This window comes from Oncorhynchus mykiss, chromosome 13 (assembly GCF_057628025.1).
Source record: "Oncorhynchus mykiss isolate SJ-2025 chromosome 13, ASM5762802v1, whole genome shotgun sequence".
Classification (NCBI taxonomy): domain Eukaryota; kingdom Metazoa; phylum Chordata; class Actinopteri; order Salmoniformes; family Salmonidae; genus Oncorhynchus; species Oncorhynchus mykiss.
The window spans coordinates 49,977,257-49,997,716 of record NC_143034.1 but is presented as its reverse complement, the minus strand read 5'-3'; the positions used below and the strand labels follow the sequence as shown (position 1 = coordinate 49,997,716).

At 49.4% G+C, this 20,460-nt stretch overlaps 1 protein-coding gene across 3 annotated transcripts in view; it reads left to right on the top strand.

Moving 5' to 3' along the window:
- The window catches only part of LOC110486363 (3',5'-cyclic-AMP phosphodiesterase 4C), a 97,938-nt gene that overhangs the window by 56,806 nt on the left and 20,672 nt on the right, over positions 1-20,460 (top strand). The window contains exons 1-6 of one of the 3 annotated variants that reach the window (XM_021557895.3): positions 4,647-5,944; positions 6,791-6,994; positions 7,548-7,584; positions 7,774-7,844; positions 9,439-9,488; positions 9,908-10,020. In XM_021557895.3, coding sequence (XP_021413570.2) covers positions 5,718-5,944; positions 6,791-6,994; positions 7,548-7,584; positions 7,774-7,844; positions 9,439-9,488; positions 9,908-10,020 — 702 coding nt within the window. In that variant the 5' untranslated portion in view covers positions 4,647-5,717. Of the gene's footprint in view, positions 1-4,646; positions 5,945-6,790; positions 6,995-7,547; positions 7,585-7,773; positions 7,845-9,438; positions 9,489-9,907; positions 10,021-17,918; positions 19,535-20,460 lie in introns of those variants that run through there. The other 2 variants (XM_090196459.1, XM_021557896.3) reach the window with 2 other exon arrangements.

Below are 20,460 nucleotides of genomic sequence, written 5' to 3'. Positions count from 1 at the left end.
GCTTCCCTCTGGGCAGGTGCCTAGGAGCCTTGCACTGAGCGCACACCGAGCAGGAGGAAACATAAACCCTCACATCCTTAACCAAGGTAGGTCTCCAGTACCTCCCGCTCAGATAGTGCACTGTCCGACCGATCCCAGGATGACTAGAGGAGGGTGACATGTGGGCCCAATAGATCAACCGGTCACGAACAGCAGACGGGAGCGGGCTCTGCACGTAATGCCTGCTCAATGTCTGCGTCCAGCTCCCACACTACCGGCACTACCAGGCAGGAGGCGGGGAGGTCTGTAGGAAAGGGTGAACACAAAACGGGTGAAAAACATTGCCCACATTGCCTGGCGAGGGTTCAGTCTCCTCGATGCCCGGATGTACTCCAGATTGCAGTGGTCAGTCCAGATGAGAAAAGGGTGTTTAGCCCCCTTAAGCCAATGTCTCCACGCCTTCAAGGCCTTGACGACAGCCAACAGCTCCCAGTCCCCCACGTCATAGTTTCGCTCCGCCGGGCTGAGTTTCTCCGAGAAGAAGGCACAGGGGTGGGCTTCGGTGGCGTACCCGAGCGCTGAGTGAGCACAGCTCCTATCCCAGCCTCGGACGCATCCACCTCCACTATGAACGCCAAAGAGGGATCCGGATGGGCCAGCATGAGAGCCGAGGTAAACAGAGCCCTCAGGTGACTCAAAGCCCTGTCCGCCTCAGCTGACCACTGCAAGCACACTGGGCCCCCCTTCAGCAGTGAGGTAATGGGAGCTGCTACCTGACCAAAACCCCGGATAAACCTCCGGTAGTAGTTGGAAAACCCCGCTGCACCTCCTTTACCGTGGTGGGAGTCGGCCAATTACACACGGCTGAAATGCGGTCACTCTCCATCTCCACCCCTGAGGTGGAAATGTGGTACCCTAGGAAGGAGACAGACTGCTGGAAGAACGGGCATTTCTCAGCCTTGACGTACAGGTCATGCTCCAACAGGCGACCAAGCACGCTGCGCACCAGGGACACATGCTTAGCGCGTGTAACCGAGTATATCAGAATGTCATCAATATACACCACTATACCCTGCCGTGCAGGTCCCTGAAAATCTTGTCTACAAAGGCTTGGAAGACTGATGGCGCATTCATCAACCCATACAGTATGACGAGTTACTCATAGTGCCCTGAGGTGGTACTGAAAGCCGTATTCCACTCGTCTCCCTCCCGGATACACACCAGGTCGTAAGCGCTCCTGAGAACTAGTTTGGTGAAGAAGCGCGCCCCGTGCATTGACTCAATCGCTGTGGATATGAGCGGTAACAGGTAACTAACTATACCTCACAGTGATCTGGTTCAGACCTCGATAGTCAATACACGGGTGCAGACCTCCCTCCTTCACAAAAAATAAACTTGAGGCGGGTGAAGTGGAGGACAGAATGTACCCCTAACGCAGGGATTCGGAGACATCTATCGTAATTGAGTCGCCTTCTTTCCGGAGAATGCGAGTGCCAAATCGGCATGTTCAGGGGGAATGCACACGGTGGAGACCTGGTCTGGACTTTCCACCATAGTAGCACCAACGGAAATCCCTAAACACCTCCCCGAGCACTCTCACGACCACCCCGTGAGAGCCCTCTGTTGCCAAGAAACAATGGGGTTATGACAAACTAACCAGGGTAGGCCTAGCACCACTGGAAACGCAGGAGAGTCAATATGGAAGAGACTAATTCTCTCCTTGTGACCTCCCTGCGTCACCATGCCCAGAGGAGCGATGACCTCCCTAATCAACCCTGACCATAATGGTCAACTATCTAAGGCGTGAAGGGGGAAAGGCACATCCACAGGAACAATGGAGATCCCTAACCTATGGGCAAACAATCTATGAAATTCCCAGCCACGCCTGAATCGACGAGTGCTTTATGCTGGGAATGCGGGGAAAACTCAGGAAAAGTGACATACAAAAACATATGTGCAACAGAAGGCTCTGGGTGAGAATGGTGCCGACTCACCTGGGGTGACGCCAGAGCCTGCTGCCTCGATACCCAGAGGAACCAACTCGGCACAGACCGGCAGTGTGACCTCTGCGGCCACAGAGGGTGCACGAGCTGGAACCCCCTCCGGTCTCCCTGTGCACCGCCCTTCCCAGTTCCATGGTTATCGGAGAGGGGGTGCGGGGAGATGGAACCAACAGACCCCGATCTGAACGTCCACGGGTAGCCAGCAGGTTGTCCAGCCGGATGGACAGGTCCACCAGCTGGTCGAATGTGAGGGTGGTGTCTCTGCAGGCCTGCTCCTGACGGACGTCCTCGCGTAGACTGCAGCGATAATGGTCAATCAGGGCCCTGTCGCTCCATCCTGCGCCGGCAGCCAGGGTCCGATACTCCAGGGCGAACTCCTGGGCGCTCCTCGTCCCCTGCCTCAGATGGAAGTTGTTCACCTGCCGCTCTACCCTCGGGCGGGTGGTCAAAGACTGCCCGGGAATGGCGGGTGAACTCCTCAAAATGGTCCAACGCCAGATCTCCCTCTCTCCACACGGCGTTGACCCACTCCAGGGCTTTCCCGGTGAGGCACAAGACGAGGGCGGACACCCTCTCATTGCCCGAAGGAGCCGGGTGGACGGTTGCCAGGTATAAGTCCAGCTGCAACAGGAACCCCTGGCAGTTCGCAGCCGTCCCATCATATTCCTGGGGAAGGGAGAGACGAATCCCGCTGGGTCCAGGAGAAGGAGGGGTGCATAGTGGAGACCCCGGTTGTGCTGGTGGAGGCGCTGGTAGAACTCCCTGTCTCTCACAGCGGTCCATTGTCTGGACAACGCGGTGCCAAGATGGTGGAGCATTGCTGCATGCTCCCGGACGCGCTCCTCCACCCCTATACCCGGGGTACCTGCTCCTGCTGACTCCATAAGTTTGGTCCGAAATTCTGTAATGGTGTGTACTGGCGGCAGAGAAGTCAGGCGCAGGAGAGCAAAAACTGATTTACAACAGCGCAGTTTAATAATACAAATCACCGTAAACAAAACAATCAATACCATGGGTACAAAACTCGTCACACACCAGACATAACGTGCACAAGCACTTACAATAAACAATTCCGGACAAGGACATGGGGGGAACAGAGAGTTAAATACACAACATGTAATGATGGAATTGAAACCAGGTGTGTGGGAAGACAAGACAAAACAAATGGAAAATGAAAAGTGGATCAATGATGGCTAGAAGACCGGCGACGCCGACCACCGAACGTTGCCCGAACAAGGAGAGGAAACAACTTCGGCGGAGGTCGTGACACATAGTTTTGATGTCTTCACTATTATTCTTGTGTCCAACCTTTTGATGGGTACTCTATATGATAAAGAAAACAAGAGAAATAATAAATAAGATAGGAAGCTATGTACACTGCCAATACCAAATTGACAATGTGCAGGGATACTGAAGTGTTTGCGGTAGGAAATCACACTTTGTTAGGGTGTGTGTGTGTGTGTGTGTGTGTGTGTGTGTGCACATGCATGCATGTGCATGTATACAGTGTTTGTGTGTTTGTTCACACAAATTCACACTGAAACGTCCAGCTTTATTACTTAATAACTGATCATTTGATTATGGACTTTTTACATTTTGCATCAACCCTCTGCAGCTTTTAATTGCATTCGTCACAATGAGTAGGAATCCTTCAGCAGTCAGAGGATCAGAGCAATGTTCCCATAGCCCATATTTCATAAAGGACTGTTCATGAGTGACTTAAGAGGGCTATGCTCAGGCGGGTCCCTTGTGCCCCACAAACAAATGGGAGCTGAGTTCCCCTCTACCATCCAGCTGGTGCCTTCTTCTTTTTCCTTCATTATTCTGGGGTGAGTCACTGGAAGAGAGACACATGACAGAAAGGGAAAGGAAGGGTCTTGAAAGACAGCAGACAGTGACAGTGTGGGAGGAGAGAGAGAGAGAGAGAGAGAGAGAGAGAGAGAGGAGGGGGAAATGGGTGGTTGACAAGGCATCTCATCTCTGTAGTGTTCTGCTCTGTGGATAGTCTTTGTGCTGCTATCTGCCTTGTCTAGTCAGCCTAGTGGTATGTAGAATTCATGCACCGGGATTTACCTCGGCTGCTGCTGCAAAAACAAAGAAACGGATGACACAAGATTCACATTAGCATGAAAAAACAAACCGATACACACAAACTCACTGTTGTACACATGCACATACACAAGTGTTCATGCATACATGCAGATAAACTCTCCTCTTGTCTCTCTTCTTTTTGTCAGAAACAACACACACACACCCACACACACACAGACACACACACACTCTGATGTGTATGCAGATACAGTACATTTTAAACTTCACAAAATGATTTTCTCAGAGTAGGGGTCTGTTTGTGTAGTAGCTCTGTACTTGGTCAGTAGGCCCATGTTTTTCTGTGTACTGCAAAGGTCAAGAAGCTTGGCTGTTGGCTTGGCTGTTGATGTTAAAAAATAATGTTTTGGAAACAAATCATGCATGCTCTTGTAAACAGTTCCACAGGCCATGAGTCACTCCTCCTTCTCTTCTCTTCTGCCCTTCCCTCCTTTTTCTCCTTGACTCCTTTCTCCATCCTCATCCACTTTGTCTCTCTCTCGCTCTCTCTCTCTCTCTCTCTCTCTCTCTCTCTCTCTCTCTCTCTCTCTCTCTCTCTCTCGCGTTACTGCCGGTGGTCTGTTGCTGCTAGAGAAACGGTGAACAGGGAGATAAGGAGAGAGAAAGAGAGCACACGCTTGAAGCAGGGGGAGGTGAAGAAAGTAAAGGAGAAAACAACAGGCAGAGAAAGCGAAGAAAAGGAGAGAGAAAGAAAGAAAGGAAACGGAGCATCGGACCGACCAGCGTCGGTGTGTCCTCCAGGTGGTGTGGGTGTGAGTGAAACATTGGGCAGACGCCCGGGCAGAGTGGCAGCCACAGTGTCCCTGAGGGGCCTGGTCGGGGAGGACAAGGACAGCGAGGCAGGAGGAGGACACACAGGAAAAGTATGTGGACTCAGACAGAGCGATAGAGAGTGAGAGCTGAGCTAGTGAAATATCAGAAGCCCTCCCCTGAGAGTGGCCCTGTTCAGATAGCTGATAGCTGAGAGAGAGGCTGTGGGTTACAGCTGCACTGCCGCCCTTCAGTGACAGAATAAACAAAAACAAACCTACACAGGGAGAAACAAGCTGCTGAGAAACAGGGAACAAAGTGGTGTGGAGGTGAACAAAGGACGTGAGCAAATGCAGCAGTACTCCAGGTCTTCAGGATCAAAGCTCGAAGACTTCAACTGAACGTGGACTCTGAGGATTGGGACCAGGAATAAAACTATAGGATTAGGGTCTGTTATCAAGGGCTTTCTGACTGGCAGGATTTTGTGCTGGTGTGTGCAGGAGAACTCTCTTTGTCTGGGATGTGAGCTCTGCTACTGAACCGTGGAACAAGGCGGGGGGCCAGGGGGGAGCGTAGGAGGGAGAGTGACTGACAGACCGATTGGGAGGTTGAAGTGTTGGCAGTAGCAGACAAAGTTTGATAGACAGAGTTTTTTTCTGGTCGGGAGGGAGGGAGAGAAGAAGAGGGAGAGAGAGAGAGAGAGAAGAAGAGGGAGAGAGAGAGAGAGAGAGAAAGATAGAGAAGAGGGAGAGCGAGAGAGAGAGAGAGAGAGAGAGAGAGAGAGAGAGAGAAGAAGAGAGAGAGAGAGAAGAAGAGGGAGAGAGGGATGGTGGTTTCTTCCGTCAGTCCTCTCCGTCGTGCCCAGAGCTTCCAGAGATGAGTCAGAGGAAGCTGACACGACAGATGAATCTGTGGGAGACCCCCGAGGGGTTGACCACGCCCAGCCTGACCCCCACCTCTCCCTACGTCACCTCCGCTAACTCACCTGTGTCCCCTGATCACGACCACACTCGGGGACACGGGAATTCCGTGTTTTTCCGGCGTATGAAGCTCAACCGCAGTATAGAGCGCAGACTGTCGTCTCAGTCTCACCTTCCTCTCAGGTATTCATGGTGTTCAAGTAGCCATGCACAGTTAATAGGCCGTGTGGTGTGTGTGTGTGTGTGTGTGTGTGTGTGTGCTTGCGCGTGTGTGTGTGTGCTTGCGCGTGTGTGTGTGTGTGGCTTCACAATATCTCCCTCCATGATGTGCTTTTCATTTTTGAGGAAGCTGTAGAGACATTCATGTTTCAAAAAAGAGAAATCACCCTAAACCTAAGAAGTATGTTTCTGTGTACACTTTGGCTAAACTCTCACTAAGCTTCTGTTCGACTGGTTCTCTTTGAGATTATTCCTAATCTTGTGTTTGGGGTCATGTGGTTGTCTGTAACACTAGATTGGTATGGTGCTCTTGTGTATATATGTAGATCAGCTTTAATATTGCAGATGAATTGTAGCTTCCATCAAAGTACTTGTCTGCATCATCTCCAATCCCCCATATATATTGTTTTAAATATCTCAACATCAATTAATTCATGGGTAACAATTGGTACCTTGGTGAGATTGTTTTAAGTTAAAATGGTCAAAAACATACAAAAATAGCTACTTAGCAAAGAGCAATTTCTCAAGCAAGAATGTTGCTAGGACTGTCTGCCTGGGAGTGGTCTGAGTGGGGAGGGGAATACTAGGTGTTATTGGCAGAGAGGTTTGGAACTCTCTTTCTTATTGGTCTGAATTTCAGGCTGTCTTTTTAAACAAATCTTACACTAAAAGGGATTTATCATTTTTTTTTACAAATTCACAGATTTATTCCAACCTCTTAGTGTGTAAATATATATAATATACAGGAACATGCCTTAAATGAAGCATTGATCCAGACAACTTTCCTGTCTCTCTCACTTTGTCTTTCAGTTTTGACTCAGAGAATGGTCCTTCGCCCGGCCGCAGCCCCATGGATTCGCAGGCGAGTCCTGTGCTGGGGCTGCACCCCTCCTTTACCACAGAGGGGTGCAGGAGTCGCGGGGAGCGCAGGGAGTCCTTCCTGTACCGATCAGACTCCGACTATGACATGTCCCCCAAGAACATGTCACGCAACTCCTCCATCAACAGTGAGGGGTGAGTATCAAACTGTGGCGGGGGTTTGAACTTATAAGACTATTCCATTGGTTCCATTGCACCAGGCAAACTCAGTCAAGCCCAGCTAATGTATAGTGCTAATTGAACCCTGGTTTGGTGAGTATGTACCCCCTTACAACCTCCATTTCCTGTGTTCATCACATGCCATCAAAACCACCTTGGCTAATCCACATGGTTAAAACCCCTCTGAGTGAAAGTAGCCTCACTGACACTCCAGATTGCTGCAACACCATACATTACTCACTATACAATCACAATCAGCCGACTTGGCATTTATGATTATTATGATTATGGCAGTATTATGCTAATGTTCATACTAAAATATTTTTCGCTTCACAGCGGTGTAATTTGTCTTGGTCTGCTTCCATTTCAGAAAGATGCTTTTTGGTCAGATAAGGCTATGGATACCATTGGTTCACATACATATCCCGTATGTGTTCATGCAAACTGTCATAGCGATAACTCTCCATCTATCCTGCTGACTTTACTGTCATCTCCTTCCTTTGTTCATTTTCTATCTCTCTTTCTACAGGCATGCAGAAGATCTCATAGTCACCCCTTTTGCTCAGGTAAGCACCAGCACTGCAGTTTGTTGATGAAGTGGCGTACACTTCACCCTTCCTGCCTAAAGATAGAACAATGCCGTAAAGAACTTGAAAGGGGCTAAACTGAGTATGTAGTGAATTTGTCTCGCTCTGCTCTCTGCCCTCTCCCCTCTCCCCGCCGCCCCCACCACCCACCGTCCGTCCATCCCCCAGGTGTTGGCCAGTCTACGAACTGTAAGAAGCAACTTCACCATCCTCGCCAATGTCACGACACCCACTAACAAGTCAGTAGCATTCCGTCAGCCACGTCACCCTTTCAACCCCTCTTAATGTGGTCACATCTCTCTTCTCTATCGCAGCATGAATGATATGTTCCCACTGGGACTGTGCAGTCCTTATTCTCACTGGAATATGAAGAGTTGATTTCCAAAACACTATATCAACCAATTTTTCACTTGTGTTTTTTTTCCACCAGGAATGATTAATTGTGCGTACCTTCATGTGTGTGTAAAATATTACTGTTCTCAAGATGTTTTCTGGAATAGATTTTAGATGTGTATGATAATGTGTTTTTTTGCAAAACGCAATATATCCATTGTTTAGCTGGAATGGAATCTTCGTGACCTGTATATTTGACTGTGATATGCGGTTGTCTCACCCAGCTACTGTATCTTAAGATGAATGCCTTACTATATAAGTCGCTGTGTATAAGAGCACCTGCCAAATGACTCAAATGTCAAATGTAAGTGTTTTATATACAGATATCATATTACTGTATTGAATTATTATAATAGTTATTTTTTATTATATTGATGTCAGAAATGTATCATTGGTACATTTCGTTATAAAAACGGGTAGTTATTTGTTACATTTGACTGTGTAAAACCTAACAGTACTCCCTTATTTCTCTGAGAATGATGCGGATATACAGCATTTTGCAAAGAAAATACATTATTATTTGTCTCTCTGAAATGAAACGACCAAGTGATCGATTTAAACAAATACATGTCTGTCATTGAACAACCAAATGCCATGATTAGATAGTGAAAAAACACCAATCTGTTCATTATTTCGTTAAACAATAACAGTGAATTTACCAACATTTCTGAAAATTGATATTTACTGTTTTTGAATTAAGCTCTTCATATGTAGTTTTAGTAAATATCACATTTCTTCCTTCTATTTTGTCAGAACTGTGTCATATCAGTAGGGTATAATGTGGCAATACTCTCCTCACGTTGTGTCTTTATCGTGTTCTGCTGAGATCATCATGTCCCCAGTGGAAGACTGACTGAAAGACTGCCCGACTGGCTGACTCTCTGACAGACTGACAGACAGACTGACTGCCTGACTACCTGACTGACTGGTTATTCACAAGGATAGAAGTGGTCAATAATGCTAAATATATCCTCCTTTGTAATGCAAGAAACAGGCAGAGCATGAGTTGGCAGACTTTTTAGCAGTACGTCAATATGAGCAGTAACAATGCACCGTGGAATTATCTAGAGCCATAATTAGTGAGCATGATGCTCTCAGCTCCAAACAGAATCCTCCCTCACTAGACTGCAAGTTGAACCTCCATGTAGAGAAAGAGACAGCTGAGAGAGCCTCTCTTAGAGGAGGCATTGTTTTTAATATTGTTGGCTACAACAATATTTCAAAAGACTGCGATGTAGATCTATGCAAATAGTTTATGATTCCTCACAAATGTTATTGTCCATAATACAGATGAGGTTAAATATGTTTGCTTATCTATTTCCAGTGTTATGTTGTTACGCTACACAATTCATGCCCAATACAACCGTAATGTTCTTAGAGTCCACTAGAGAGCACGCTTTATCATTTCCTATGATGATGTAATGATCTATTTGTCCACAGGAGGTCACCAGTGACAAGCCAACCCACTGTTCCCCAGGCAACACTCTCTGGTAGGTTTCCTGCTAAAATGAACTTTAGTCTACTGATTGGGAACACTCTCCCACACAACTCACAGTGTTTTGGTAGTGTGCACTCAAGCTTCCAAAAACTCATAAAGAAATGCACCGATATTAATAGAATAATTTGCAGTACCATGGCCTGTGGCTTTCTCAATAATGGGCTGCATTTAATTCCGCAGATGATTTGAATAATAAGTGTCAATCTGGAGTCTCAACTGAACAATTCTAAGAAATGACAAATGTAGCAATTTGACTGATACAGTTCAAGAGAACAGATGCAGAGAATATGACTGATACACAGACCATTATATTATGATACACTATATTATATCAATGCTGAGATCATACCGGTTATAATAATACACACAGCACATTAATGCCACCCTCTTCTCTCCTGTGTATGTGTGTAGATGAGACGTACCAGCAGATGGCAAGGGAGACTCTGGCTGAGTTAGACTGGTGTCTGGACCAGCTGGAGACCATCCAGACCCACCGCAGCGTCGGTGACATGGCCTCCAACAAGGTACCACCACTTCTACCACCTCCATTACCCTACACCATCACTACCAATAGTCCGTACCATCACTACCACTACTCTACACTACCACTACCAGTACCCTACACAGCTACTACCACTACCCTACACAAGCACTACCACTACCACTACTACTACCACTGCCCTACACCACCACTACTACTACCACTACCTTACACAACCACTACCACTACCCTACACCACCACTACCACCACCACCACTACCACTACCACTACAAGCACCCTACACAGCTACTACCACTGCCCTACACAACCACTACCACTACCCTACACCACCACTACCACCACCACCACTTCTACCACTTCCATTACCCTACACCATCACTACCACTATCCCATACCACCACTACCACTACCCTACACTACCACTACCACTAGCACTACCACTACCCTACACTACCACTACCCTACACTACCTCTACCACTACCACTACCACTACCACTACCTCTACCCTACACTACCACTACCACTACCACTACCACTACCCTACACTACCACTACCACTACCTCTACCACTACCCTACACTACCAGTACCTCTACCACTACCACTACCACTACCCTACACTACCACTACCTCTACCACTACCACTACCACTACCACTACCTCTACCCTACACTACCACTACCACTACCACTACCACTACCCTACACTACCTCTACCACTACCACTACCCTACACTACCACTACCTCTACCATTACCTTTACCACCACCACTACCCTACACCACCACTACCACTACCCTACACCACCACTACCACTATCCTACACCACCACTACCACTACCCTACACCACCACTACCACTACCTTACACTCCACTACCTCTACCACTACTATTACCCTACACCACCACTACCACTACCCTACACTCCACTACCTCTACCACTACCATTACCCTACACCATCACTACCACTAGTCCGTACCATCACTACCACTACTCTACACTACCACTACCAGTACCCTACACAGCTACTACCACTACCCTACACAAGCACTACCACCACCACTACTACTAACACTGCCCTACACAACCACTACCACTACCCTACACCACCACTACTACCACCACTACTACTACCACTACCTTACACAACCACTACCACTACCCTACACCACCACTACCACCACCACCACTACCACTACCACTACCAGCACCCTACACAGCTACTACCTCTACCTCTACCCTACACAACCACTACCACCACCACTACTACTACCACTACCTTACACAACCACTACCACTACCCTACACCACCACTACCACCACCACCACTACTACTACCAGTACCACTACCACTATCCCGTACCACCACTACCACTACCCTACACTACCACTACCACTACCAGCACCCTACACAGCCACTACCTCTACCTCTACCCTACACAACCACTACCACCACCACTACTACTACCACTACCTTACACAACCACTACCACTACCCTACACCACCACTACCACCACTACTACTACTACTACCACTACCACTACCACTACCAGTACCCTACACAGCTACTACCACTACCCTACACAACCACTAACACTACCACTACTACTACCACTACCCTACACAACCACTACCACTACCCTACACCACCACTACCACAACCACCACTACTACTACCACTACCACTAGCCCGCACCACCACTAACACTACCACTACCACCACCACCACTTCTACCACCTCCATTACCCTACACCATCACTACCACTATCCCATACCACCACTACCCTACACTACCACTACCACTACCAGTACCCTACACAGCTACTACCACTACCCTACACAAGCACTACCACCACCACTACTACTACCACTACCACTACCCTACACAACCACTACCACTACCCTACACCACCACCACTACCACCACTACTACTACCACTACCTTGCACAACCACTACCACTACCCTACACTACCACTACCACCACCACCACTACCACTACCAGTACCCTACACAGATACTACCACTACCATACACAACCACTACCACCACCACTACCACTACCCTACACCACCACAACCTTACACTACCACTACCACTACCCTACACCACCACAACCTTACACAACCTTACACTACCACTACCCTACACTACCACTACCCTACACAACCACTAGCCCACACTACCACAACCTTACACTACCACTACCACTACCCAACACCACCACTACCTCTACCACCAACACTACCCTACACCACCACTACCACTACCTTAAACCACCACTACCCTACACCGCCACTACCACTACCCTACACCACCACCACCCTACGCCACCACTACCACTACCTTAAACCACCACTACCCTACACCACCACTACCACTACCCTACACCACCACTACCCTACGCCACCACTACCACTACCCTACACCACCACTACCACTACCCTACACCACCACTACCACTACCCTACACCACCACTACCACTACCCTACACTCCACTACCTCTACCACTACCACTACCCTACACTACCACTACCACTACCACTACCACCACCACTACCACTACCACTAGCACACACCAACACTACCACTACCACTACCACTACCACTACCCTACACTACCACTACCACTACCACTACCCTACACTACCACTACCACTTCCACTACCATTACCCTACACTACCACCACCACTACCACTACACTACCACTACCTTTACCACCACCACTACCCTACACCACCACTACCACTATCCTACACCACCACTACCACTACCCTACACCACCACTACCACCACCACTACCTCTACCACCACCACTACCCTACACCACCACTACCACTAGCCCGCACCACCATGACCACTATCCTACACCACCACTACCACTACCCTACACCACCACTACCTCTACCACCACCACTACCCTACACTACCACCACCACGACCACCACCCTACACCACCACTAACATTACCCTACACCACCACTATGTCTACCCACACCACCACTACCACTACCCTACACCACCACTACCACTACCATTACCCTACATCACCACTATGTCAACCCACACCGCCACTGTCACTACCCTACACCACCTCTACCACTATCACTACCCTACACCACCTCTACCACTACCACTACCACCACCACCACTTCTACCACCTCCATTACCCTACACCATCACTACCACTATCCCATACCACCACTACCCTACACTACCACTACCACTACCAGTACCCTACACAGCTACTACCACTACCCTACACAAGCACTACCACCACCACTACTACTACCACTACCACTACCCTACACAACCACTACCACTACCCTACACCACCACCACTACCACCACTACTACTACCACTACCTTGCACAACCACTACCACTACCCTACACTACCACTACCACCACCACCACTACCACTACCAGTACCCTACACAGATACTACCACTACCATACACAACCACTACCACCACCACTACCACTACCCTACACCACCACAACCTTACACTACCACTACCACTACCCTACACCACCACAACCTTACACAACCTTACACTACCACTACCCTACACAACCACTAGCCCACACTACCACAACCTTACACTACCACTACCACTACCCAACACCACCACTACCTCTACCACCAACACTACCCTACACCACCACTACCACTACCTTAAACCACCACTACCCTACACCGCCACTACCACTACCCTACACCACCACCACCCTACGCCACCACTACCACTACCTTAAACCACCACTACCCTACACCACCACTACCACTACCCTACACCACCACTACCCTACGCCACCACTACCACTACCCTACACCACCACTACCACTACCCTACACCACCACTACCACTACCACTACACCACCACTACCACTACCCTACACTCCACTACCTCTACCACTACCACTACCCTACACCACCACTACCTCTACCACTACCACTACCCTACACTACCACTACCACTACCACTACCACCACCACTACCACTACCACTAGCACACACCAACACTACCACTACCACTACCACTACCACTACCCTACACTACCACTACCACTACCACTACCCTACACTACCACTACCACTTCCACTACCATTACCCTACACTACCACCACCACTACCACTACACTACCACTACCTTTACCACCACCACTACCCTACACCACCACTACCACTATCCTACACCACCACTACCACTACCCTACACCACCACTACCACCACCACTACCTCTACCACCACCACTACCCTACACCACCACTACCACTAGCCCGCACCACCATGACCACTATCCTACACCACCACTACCACTACCCTACACCACCACTACCTCTACCACCACCACTACCCTACACTACCACCACCACGACCACCACCCTACACCACCACTAACATTACCCTACACCACCACTATGTCTACCCACACCACCACTACCACTACCCTACACCACCTCTACCACTACCATTACCCTACATCACCACTATGTCAACCCACACCGCCACTGTCACTACCCTACACCACCTCTACCACTATCACTACCCTACACCACCTCTACCACTGTCACTACCCTACACCACCTCTACCACTATCACTACCCTACACCACCTCTACCACTATCACTACCCTACACCACCACCACCACTACCCTACACAACCAATATGTCTACCCACACCGCCACTACCACCACCATACACCACCACAACTACCACCACCACTACCACTAGTTTACACCACAATTACCACTACCACACACTACCACCACCACTACCCTAAACCACCACTACCCTACACTACCACTGCCACTACCCTACCACTACCACCCCCACTACCACTACCATACACTACCACCCCCACTAACACTACCCTACACCACCACTACCACTACCTCTACCCTACACTACCACCACCACTACCCTAAACCACCACTACCCTACACTGCCACTACCCTACCACTACCACTACCATACACTACCACCACCACTAACACTACCCTACACCACCACTACCACTAGTTTACACCACAATTACCACTACTTTACACTACCACCACCACCACCACCATCACCACCACTACCATTAGTTTACACCACAATTACCACTACCATACACTACCACTACCACTACCACTACCCTACCACACCACCCCCACTACCACTAACACTACCCTACACCACCACTACCACCACCATACACCACCACAACTACCACCACCACTACCACTAGTTTACACCACAATTACCAATACCATACACTACCACCACCACTACCCTACACTACCTCTACCCTACACTACCACCACCACTACCCTAAACCACCACTACCCTACACTGCCACTGCCACTACCCTACCACTACCACCCCCACTACCACTACCATACACTACCACCCCCACTAACACTACCCTACACCACCACTACCACTACCTCTACCCTACACTACCACCACCACTACCCTAAACCACCACTACCCTACACTGCCACTACCCTACCACTACCACTACCATACACTACCACCACCACTAACACTAGTTTACACCACAATTACCACTACTTTACACTACCACCACCACCACCATCACCACCACTACCATTAGTTTACACCACAATTGCCACTACCATACACTACCACTACCACTATCCTACACTACCACTACCACTACCACTACCCTACCCTACCACACCACCCCCACTACCACTACCATACACTACCATTAACACCACCATACACCACCACAACTACCACCACCACTACCACTAGTTTACACCACAATTACCACTACCATACACTACCACCACCACTACCCTAAACCACCACTACCCTACACTGCCACTACCCTACCACTACCACTACCATACACTACCACCACTAACACTACCCTACACCACCACTACCACTAGTTTACACCACAATTACCACTACTTTACACTACCACCACCACTACCCTACACTACCACTACCCTACACTACCACTAGTTTACACCACAATTACCACTACCATACACTACCACCACCACTACCCTACACTACCACCACCACTACCCTAAACCACCACTACCCTACACTGCCACTACCCTACCACTACCACTACCATACACTACCACCACCACTACCACTAGTTTACACCACAATTACCACTACATTACACTACCACCACCACCACCATCACCACCACTACCATTAGTTTACACCACAATTACCACTACCATACACTACCACTACCACTATCCTACACTACCACTACCACTACCACTATCCTACCCTACCACACCACCCCCACTACTACTACCATACACTACCACTAACACTACCCTACACCACCACTACCACTACCCTACACTACCACCACTACCACTACCCTACCACACCACCCCCACTACCACTACCATATACTACCACCACCACTAACACTACCCTAGACTACCACTGCCACTACCCTACACACACCACAACTGCTACCACTACCACTACCCTACCACTACCACCCCACTACCATTACCATACACTACTACCACCACTAACACTACACTACACCACCACTACCACTACCCTACACCACCACAACTACCCTACACTACCACTACCCGACACCACCACTACCACTACCCTACACCACAACTATCACTACCCTACACCACCACTACCGCTACCCTACACCACCACTGCCACTACCCTACACACACCACAACCCTACACTACACCTCTTCATCTATCCATGGCCCTCTCCTATGCCCTCTACCACAACCTCAACGTATTTGTGTTTCCTAGTCCAACTGTGCATAACTAAATATCAATACTATTATCAGTCTCCCATACTGTATGTTTCATTAATGTCTGGGAGCCTTGTTCGCATTTAGCGGAACTGAACTATGTGAATGTGGACTGTGGACTGGCCAAGCTAATGTAACAGAGGTGGATCGGTCAGCCACACTCTCGTGATGAGTAACCTTGTCTGACATGTGATGACTTGGGTTAGCTCCCCAGGATAATGTCTAGCTTTTAGCTCAGTGGACTATCACAGTCTTGTGGCTCGCAGGAGCTGTTAGTCCCAGTGATGTTTGGGATTTGTGTATTGTCCTTTTGAGTCCGAAGGGAGTGTATGTGTGCATGTACACAGAATGCCCAAAAGATTTGTCAGATGCTCTATATGTACAAAGGTATGGGTGATATGTGTATACTGTATACTGCAGTTTAGAGTCTGTGTTTGTAGCGGATGTGTATTTGTGCACATGAATGCATGAGCTGCAGCAAGATGTTCCGCTTAAAATGTAGGATGGAGAGAGAGAGACGGGGAGAGAGAGAGAGAGAGAGAGAGAGAGAGAGAGAGAGAGAGAGAGAGAGAGAGAGAGAGAGAAGGGGAGGGTGAGGGTGAGGGTCTGTGGGTGGGAAGGGAAGACACAGAGCACAGGAGAAGAGGGAGGAGGGGTCCTGATGCTGATGTCTCTGCTGTAACCTTGGTTGCTATCGAACAACAGGGTCTGCCCTTCCCTTTTACTCATTGGCTCACCACTCTGACCACAAGGCTTGTGGTCTGGGAAGCGACCAATGAAAAAGAGGCAAGGTTCCTTCAACAGTGTTGTGTCTAAAAGAGACAGTGTGGTATTCTTGTTTTTCTTGTCACCCTGAGGGGAATGTAGCATGTTGCAACTGTTTCAGAACGCAAAAGACAGCAGTTTGGATTTGTATGTGTGTAAGGATGCCTGTGTTTGAGACACAGACAGAGGGCGAGAGAGCGAAAGTGAGAGAGGGGGGAGTGTGTGTGTGTGTGTGTGTGTGTGTGTGCTCCTGGCTGACAGAGAAGCAGAGAGAATGCTGTGGTCTTTAAGAGCAGACAGGCGCCATAAAGACACATACACACAAAACCACACCAACATGCACACACACATATGAACACCCTCCCTCATACTCGCTCTCTCTCACACACACATTTCCGACAGGCGTACATGCTGTCTGCAGCACATGCGCATTCAGGCTGCACGCACACACACAAGTGCATGCTGTCTGGCTGATTAGCTTGCAAGGGCTGTCTACAGCATCCAGGGAGACGGCGCCACAGGAGGCAGCAGGGCTTTGCTACGGCGGAGGAAGGAAAGAGGAAGGAAAGAGGAAGGAAAGAGGAAGGAAAAATAAGGGGAGCCTGAAGCTCTTGGATTAGTTTCAACCTCAGACATAATTTAACCAGCCCAGGGAGACACAATGGAGTGACTGGGATACTGCGGGGGAAGCTACTGGGAGGAGGACTGTGGACTGTGTGTGTGTTGGGATCATCACTGAGGCACATACGGGGCTGATGCAGCAGGAGGACGACTGGGCCCGGCCCCTGGATCCGGTGCGCTGTGGGGGAGGGGCACTTTGCAGAGTAGACGCAACGCAGGGAGACGAGGAGAGAGCCTGTTTTTCCCCACACCGAGAGCTCCGCTGTGATTCTGTAGCCTGACCACCCGTCTGCTAGCAACATCACAGGCCTGGCTCCCTATTTCTCTCTCTCTGTCTCTCCTTCCTTCTCTTTCTCTCTCCATTGTCATTTGTCTCCCGCTTTCTCTCTGTCACTCTCTGTCCTCTTCCTCTGTCCCATCGCTCAATACTACGGTCATCTTTCCCACCCTGTCGTCACCGTCACCGTCTTTCCATCCCTCCATCCTTCTAAGCTCCTCTGTCCTCTTTTATCTCCATCTGTCAGTCTGTCTGACCTATCTTTCATTACAACATCTTGGCTTTTCTCTCTTCCCTCTCCTCCTCCATTGCCTCTCTTTGCCCTTCAGACAGTCCCCCTCTCACTCTCCATCTTCTCCCATCCTATCCTCCCCCTCTCCTCACTCTGCTGTTTGATTTGGGTCAGTTCTGCTCACCAGCTGGGATGAGATGTAGTCTCTGGAGCTTGGGGATCCAGGGGGCTCCTGGCCTGCCGTTTGCGGGGCACCCTCATCTGTGGACCGTCCTCACACTGGGGCCCATATCTGGACGCACTGGGTGGGTGGCCTGCTTCCAGGACAACTGCATGTAGGGACGGACTGTGAGCACCAGTGGACCCTGTCCTTCTCCCCCTCCACCCCTCGCCCCCCCACCCTCGGCGGGGGGAAGCTGTCGCTCTGGAGTGTCCCGGCCTGGCCGGCTGCGGCCTACACGCTGCCCACACGCTGACGACGAATCCCTCCTCATGCTGCTGGGACACCTGCAGCGCCCCCACCCCCAGCCCGCTCCACTACCGGTCCTCCTGTCTGGGAAAGCGCCCCTCGCCCCCCGTCACCCTAAGCATGGGTGTGGTAGAGGCCATTGACCCCGCCTCGCCGTCCCCTTGCCCCTCGCCCGTGCCAGGCGGCTACCGGCTGCCCCGCTCTTCCACCAGCTACAGCCAGCTGCAGGGGAGGGGAGGAGGGCCAGACCTGGAGCTGGACCTAGGTGCGGCTGCCGGAGGGGTTCTGGAAGGGTCTGGGATGGCAGCGGAGCGCAGGACACCTCTAGTAGACCTGTTCTGTGAGACCTGCTCGAGACCCTGGCTCATCGGATGGTGGGACCAGGTAGGGCTAGTAGGGCTGGGAGGGGAAGGGAACCAGGCCAGACAGATAGGCAGCCATCTTGGATAGCTGTTTTGATGAACTGTTTTTCCACCCTTGCTGTTCTGTGCATTATTTAGGCTGTTATCTGTCCATTCTACTTAGTAGGTGTGATTTTGTTAAGCCGTTGAAGTTTCATGTTGAAAAGAGAACCATGTCAGTTGTGTGCGTTTTAGCTGTGCGGATTGCAGGGACCAGTTGGGACAGGGAGGACATGACCTAAAGATGACAGGCATAACAGGATGTATGTTGAGAGACTGTGTGTTTATATTTTCCCTCAGCAAATCTGTTTTCATATTCTATGCATTATTTATGCATGTGGGCACTGAAGGGGAAAAGGCATTGAGTTTTCAGAGTTTATTAACCCTAAACTCCCCCTGTAATGTGTCGTCATGCTGCCTGTGGTGCTGGGCGCACTAAACCTCAGCTGCAGTACACTTCAACCTGAAGATAGAAACTCAAAACTGTTCACCTTAGGGACTAATTTCCTCCATTCAAACCACAGACAATATTCCCTTAAAATCGTACAGAAATTCCTATTAAGAAAATCTTTATTGTCCTATTGTTACAGGTAGCCTGCTTTATCACAAGATGTCCATCTCCATCCTCGACACACACACACACACACACACACACACACACACACACACACACACACACACACACACACACACACACACACACACACACACACACACACACACACACACACACACACAGGTTCAGCCCTCATGAACCATTGTCTTGTCTGTGCTTTACTGAGATACATGCAGCAACATCTTACCCAGCTAGCATATAACGTTCTCAGAACCGTATGTTTCTTAGAGCTTGGTGAGAGTGTGGTTGTCTCGTTATTTTGCATACAACCTACCCACAACTTTGTGGGAATA